General features: G+C 28.5%; 1 protein-coding gene across 1 annotated transcript; it reads right to left on the bottom strand.

Annotated features, from left to right (window-relative positions):
- Positions 1-583: 583 nt before the first annotated feature.
- On the bottom strand, positions 584-3,370 carry LOC107465228 (probable receptor-like protein kinase At5g24010). The gene has a single exon (XM_016084214.3). It carries the CDS (start codon positions 3,169-3,171, stop codon positions 691-693), a length of 2,481 nt encoding a protein of 826 aa, XP_015939700.1. The 5' UTR covers positions 3,172-3,370; the 3' UTR covers positions 584-690.
- Between the last annotated feature and the right edge of the window lie 3,606 nt (positions 3,371-6,976).

Raw genomic sequence — 6,976 nt, 5'->3', positions numbered from 1 at the left:
ATATTAATGTAATTTTATTTTAACATAATTTTCTTTCTTCTCACTTTTCTTTTCATCCAAACAAAAGAAAATTTTCTCTTTATTTTCTTTCCATCCATTTTCTCTTAATCCAAACAACATACAAATAACTCTACTTTTCTTTCAATTTTCTTTCCTTTCATTTTCTTTCCTCTTATTTTCTTTCCTTCTATTTTCCTTCTTATATCCAAACAAAGCCTTACTGTTTGCTCTCTTGGAGGACCAAAATAGTATTTTTTTTCTTTAGGAACTAATTAGTTTGAAGTCGAAATCTTCAAAGACCTAATTGTCATTTACTCAATAAAATAATATTCAGTCATGCAAATGTGAAAGATTGGAAGACTGGTTTGGGATTAGGTTCCAGTTCAATTTGCCTATGGAACTATGGATGCCAAGAAATAAAACCTTGTTAAAATAGCGTATGCCTAGAAATATTGTATTTTTTAACATTTATTAAAATAATAATAATAAAAAAAACATATGTATGTGTGTCCCTATAACCTTATACTTTAAACCTCTATGAAGCATTTCAGAGTCACAATTTCATCTACCATAACACTATGCATTGCCATTGAAATGAGAACTCTGGACTAGAATTCCATTTATATCATTTAATAATTGATAAAGTTTTGATGCAAGAATGTTACTTATACATGCAGCATGAAACTATCTCTATCTGCCTTCATTGGTCATTAGCTGGGAAAACACTTGACTACTACTTACATCTGAATAATCCCTCACAACTGTTCTGTTGCTGGAAGAATTTCCAGGAGCAATTGTTGTAGTCACATTCACTGATTCGTCGGCACTGATACCGGCTCGCAGCTCCCTTTGTTGTCTACTTTCTTGAAGCTGAAGTGCATATTCCAAGTTCCATAAGACATCACCCATAGTTGGCCTATCAACACCATACTCTGCCAAACATTTCTCGGCCGTTTCGCCAAATTTCTTCAATGACCTTGGTTCAATCTGCCCTGCAATGCGAGGGTCAACAATATGCTCTAGCATACCCTTCTCAAGATACTCTAAGGCCCATTCTGCTAAATTCACTTGTTCCCGGGTCAATTGCGGATCAACTGCTGGTCTAGCACAAAGAACCTCAAAGAGTACAACCCCAAACGAATAAACATCCGATTTATCGGTTAGCTGCTGCCTCCGGAAGTACTCAGGATCAAGATAACCAAAACTACCTTTCACACCAGTACTCACATGTGTTTCATTGATACAAGGTCCAGATCTTGAAAGGCCAAAGTCAGCAACCTTGGCCACATAGTTTTCATCAAGCAAAATGTTGGTCGATTTAATGTCGCGGTGGATGATTCCTTGAGCAAACCCAGTGTGAAGATAGTGGAGGCCTCTCGCAGCGCCAATGCATATCTCTAGACGCTGCTTCCACGAGAGAGGTGGCAAGCCGGACGAGCCGTATAAATGCCTTTTAAGGGGACCTTTCTCAACATACTCATAGACAAGTATCATCTCCGAATTCTCTTCACAAAAACCAACCAGCGAAACGAGGTGATGATGGCGAATTTTGGACAAAACAGTTATCTCGGTATGAAATTCCGGAAGTCCCTGTCTTGACCCAGGCATGCCTCTCTTAACAGCAACCTTAACATTGTCTCTGAGTACTCCTTTGTAAACCATACCAAACCCACCAGACCCTATCACCAAACTTTTATTGAAATCATTCGTCGCGAATTGTATATCTGCAAAGGGGATCTTCAAGCCAGTGTATCCATTAGAACCAGGTTCAGACATTCTACTGTTGGAACTCCCTCCATACATTTGTAAAGGTGTCCATCCAACGCTTTCGACGGTTCCTCGCTTTGGTTTCTTCTTCCTGCATTTGATAGCAAGTAGAAAAGCAGCTACAACTAAACACAAGACAACAATTCCTCCAGAGACTGAACCAATCCAAATCCACAATCTTTTCTTCCAATGTGCAGCACTGGAATCGATAACATTGACCATCTTCAGTATCTCTGCTCCATTCAATATGGCATTCATCCTTATAGAACTGCTAAGATCAGAAGGACCAACACTTATTTGAATAATACCGGAATCATCCGAGTCAGTGACAAAATCCACATAGTATGGAGAAGCAAGCATGTGGAACGTAAGGGACGACAAATCAAGATCCTTAATTGCAGTGTAGCCATTGATATACACATCAAAGTAGAGCAAATTAAGCGCAGGGCTAACGAAATCGCAGAAATGCAACCTCACAAGATGAGGAACACCACCGGTATCCACAGAAAAATTCCAAGTTATGTTGAACCTCGAAGCTAAACTCGAGTTCTCCCTATTCATCTGCTGAGCAGTCATGTAAACATTATCAGGGGCAATCTCTGGTGTTGCCCCTCCCTTCTGGTAATTTGGTGTGTGATCAGTAAATGCAGACTTAGCTGCATGCTTGAAAACAAGAAAACCCTCATCAGGGATCCAAGTCCTCCAAAGGGTATCATTAAATGGTGTTATTTTCAAACCACCAACATTGATTCTATGAACAGTTTCTAAAACCTGAGATGAAAGGTTCTTGAACTCTTCCACCCCAGAAGCACCAACAAACCTAGCTCCATAATCTGTAATCAAATCTTCAGGAGCAGAAAAAACCTCTAAACCATTCACAAATCCAAATCCTGAGTTGCTACCACCACCAGTAGCAACAGGCCTAAACAAAATTTCAACAAATTCTGATTCTATCTTCAAGATAAACTCTTTAACCATGACACTATTATTAACTTGCTGGAAATACCTTAAAAGTGAGACCCCATTAACAAAGACACTGAATTTAGCATGCTTGAGGTCAAAACTCGGAGCTTTAAAAGCGTAGAAATGGAAACGCACAAAGTTGGTGCCGTTTCTCTTCATGTTGAACCTGTACCTTGCGTTGGTGGTGAAGACTCTTGCTGTGTGATACAAAAGAGGCAAATTTGGAGGTGGGTTTTGGAGTTTGAGTGGGATAGAGTTTTCTGAAGAGAGAAAGGTGGAACCTTGTTCTTCAGCAATGAAGGGTCTGTTGAAGAGTGAAGCATTGATGTTTGAGCCACAGTTGATAAGGTAGTTATCTATGGGAGTAAAGGTAGAAACTGAGAAGGAAGGGATGAAAAGAAGAAGAAGAAGAACAAGGATGAAAGGCTTTGGTATTTCCATTGGAAGAAGAAAGGTTTGGATTATTGGAGTGCATTGAAGAGTGTGTGAGGGTAATAATATGGCTAAGGAAGAAAGAGTGATGCCATGTGGAGACAGAGGATTCAAAAAGAGTGAGAAAACAAAAACTTTGCCAACTAGAAGACAACTATGGAGGGAAGAGTGATTGTGACTTTAGTTGTAGTGAAAGATTTGGTAATGAAGAAAAAAATGTGATAGATACTTAGATAGTACATAAATTGAATTTCTGTCACTCAACTACTCAAGTCAAAGGGATTGGCAGATTGTCCCTCTTCAACCGTTTTCATCGCCTTGTGTGAATTTTTTCGCAATCAGTGTTATGGGTAACAATTTTTGTAATTGATAGTAATTAAATAATCATTAATAATATTTTTATTGATGTGAAATTTCATCTAATTTAATAAAGTTGTTGATTTTTTAGACTTTTTCTTTTCTCACATATCTTATAGCAAAGTTTTTAAATATACTGATGTTGCAGTCATCTTGATTTTAATTAACAGGATAAAGTATATTTTTTTTATCTTAAAAATTTGATAAAAATTTTAAAAATAATTTTAATTTTTTTTTAATTTTATTTCAAAAAATTTTTTATTTGCATCAAATATTTTTGGTGACCTATTTGCATCAAATATACTCTAATGGTTAATTTTTCAAAAAATTTAAGACCAATTCAATAACAATTTCATAAAAATAATCCTCAACACAAGCAAATCAAACATAATTTTCATACATTGTTAGATCGATCTTAAATATTTTGAAAATTTAGTGATCAAGGGTATATTTATTTGATGCAAATTGAAAATTTATGGAATAAAATTAAAATAAAATAAAATTTAAGGATATTTTTAGAACTTTTATCAAACTTCAAAAGTAAAAACTATATTTTGCTCTAATCAATATATATATATATATATTCATTGCTAATTATAATACTATTATAATAAACAGAATATTTAATATTATACATTATTATTATTATGTGATATAAATTATAGACGTATTATAAAATTAACAAAATTTATTTTTTTGAGGTTTTAAAAAAGTGAATTATAATTTAGAATTACATAGAATGTGATATTTTTAAAGAGAAAAATAATATGAAAAAATGTGGATACAGAAATATAAAGATACAATAAAAAAATTTAATTGGAACAAATTTACTATCACTTTGAAATTTTAAAAGTAATTTTAGTATTTGTATTACTTTGTGCAATACGTGATTAGTATCATTTTTCTACCTATATATTTTATTTATTATAACTGTATTTTGAATCTAAAATTTAAGTTTTACTTTATAAAATATAAAAGTAGTACAAACAAGAAAAAATAAATAGTTGCAATAATACGAATTAAATGCGATTTAAGATACATATGAAAATATTATCTTCTCAATTTTTAAAAAGTATATTTCACTCGCTTTTCTTTTATCTTTTATTTTAAGTAAATGCACATTTATTAGAAAACGTGAAACAAAGAATAATCATAAACAATATTAATAAATAATATTTAATTTAATTAACAATGAGGAGAAAGAGATTGGTTGAAAAATTCTAAAGGGATTTATTAATTAAAAATTTATTGATAATTTAACGACAAATAGTGTATAAAAAAAATCTGAGTGAAAGAAATTATGGAACAAACATAAGGGGAAAAAGACTAAAGTGATGATAAAAATGAACCAATCAAGTATACACTGCACATATATGATATGATTTAATCTCTTTATTTTAAAATAACCCAGAAACAAAAAGTATACGTATTAATATAAAAGTGAATTTTAGTAACGTTAATTAGTGTAATTATCCGTGTCATGTACGTGATAAAATTAAAATTAAAATTTTAAATTATTTTGTTAAAATTAATTTAAATTATAATAATTTGATTAATAAAAAAGTAGTGAGTTATATATTATTTATTTTTTTTTAATTTAGTGTTAATTGTATTAATTTTAAAATAATTATTAATTGAATTTAGTAATCTATTTTCTTCAATAAATCAGACATATATACTAAATGTGACTATAAATAATCTAATAATACTTAAATCTACCAACAAATTATTATATGTGTAAGAACATATCAAAATCAGCTGAAAATGAATAATAAATTATTAGAGAATTCTAATGTAAAAAGTTCTCCAATAAACAATAAATAATTTAAACCCACTAAATAACAACTTAACACTACCCTTTAATGTCTGTAAAATATATACCTGAAATAATACTATATCAATATTAGTATACAAAATTATATGATTAACATAATTATAAAATTGCTTATCAGGAGAATAAAATAATACGAATTTTTATGATAATTCTAATATTCTCAAGCTATAAATGTATAATAAGAATGCATTCCCCATTAGCACCTAGAATTTGTCCATTTTTAAAATTGATAGTAATAAATTTTAATAAATTAATAAATTTAATTAAGAGATTTCGTTATTACCTTTTCATTATAAACTCTCAAAAAATTCTCTATACCACATTCATCGTGCAATTATCTTTCAAGTATCCGTGATCTTGCAACAGTACTCGTAGACCATCTTTACTCGTTACTCTTGCCTTTATTTTCTAAACTTTTTTCATTATATAATCTGCCATAGGTAATACTGTTGATAGAATCGTAGACCATTAGATATGAAAAATAATAAATAGAAAAAGAACTATATCTGAGGTACAAATTTTTTAAATGATAAATAATTATTACAATTCACGATTACTTCTTTGAGTGTGTGTAGGTAAAAATTATGTTATTATCTTTTATTAACCTTTATGATTAATTCAATGGAGATACTTGTTCAGTATATATGTTATTTACATTAATTATGTGCCAACATTTTTAGGAAAGAACTAAAAGAAGAGATATATAAATATATATAATATTATTGTTCTATAGGAAGCAGATATAAATTGTTACGTTCTTTTTATTATATTATACAAGTTAAAATTATAGTATCATGTTATTATTAATTATAGATACTTATTATAATTATATCAAATTTAATTATGATTCTAAATAAATAAAATAGATAATAATTAATATTATTTTTTTCTTTTTAACATTCAATATTTACTGTAAATATAAAAAATAAAATAATTAATGAATAAAAATATGAATACAAAATAAAATATAATAATTAAAATTTAATTTATTAACTAATTAATCTTGTCTCTATACAATATTATTATTATTATTATTATTATTATTATTATTATTATTATTATTATTGTTATTGTTATTGTTATTGTTATTGTTATTGTTATTCACTAATTAAAGTAGAAGATAAAGAACTATATAATTAACGAACCATTATTAGAATGAGTGAGAATTATATCATAAATTATTGTGGATACAACTATCTACTAATAAAATTATAGATACAACTATCTAGTAATAAAATTATTGCACATGAATGAGAATTAAAACTATATCAATTAATATAATTAGAATGAATAAAAATATTGATAATATATAATTAGTTTAATTAGCATTGAATATTGATTTAATATAATTATAATAAAGATATTTTTGTAAAATAATATAATTATATATTATTCATGAGCTAATTGTAATATAATTAAAGTAAATTCATTTGGAAAAAAAAATTTATGTGTAATCTTCATAAATTACATTAATTTCTTTATTTATGTATACATAAGTATTAATTTTGTTAAATAATTCTAAATATTTTTTATTTATACATACATATATATTAATTATATATAAAAATATTTAAATCACATATATTAAATATTTTTGATATAATTGTTTTCTTTTATATATAT

This window comes from Arachis duranensis, chromosome 9 (genome assembly GCF_000817695.3).
Source record: "Arachis duranensis cultivar V14167 chromosome 9, aradu.V14167.gnm2.J7QH, whole genome shotgun sequence".
NCBI lineage: Eukaryota > Viridiplantae > Streptophyta > Magnoliopsida > Fabales > Fabaceae > Arachis > Arachis duranensis.
Note: the sequence above shows the minus strand (reverse complement) of the source record. Positions and strands in the feature narration are given on the sequence as shown.

Coding starts and splice junctions, on each gene's coding strand:
- LOC107465228 (XM_016084214.3), bottom strand. CDS start 3,171: ATGGAAATACCAAAGCCTTTCATCCTTGTTCTTCTTCTTCTTCTTTTC.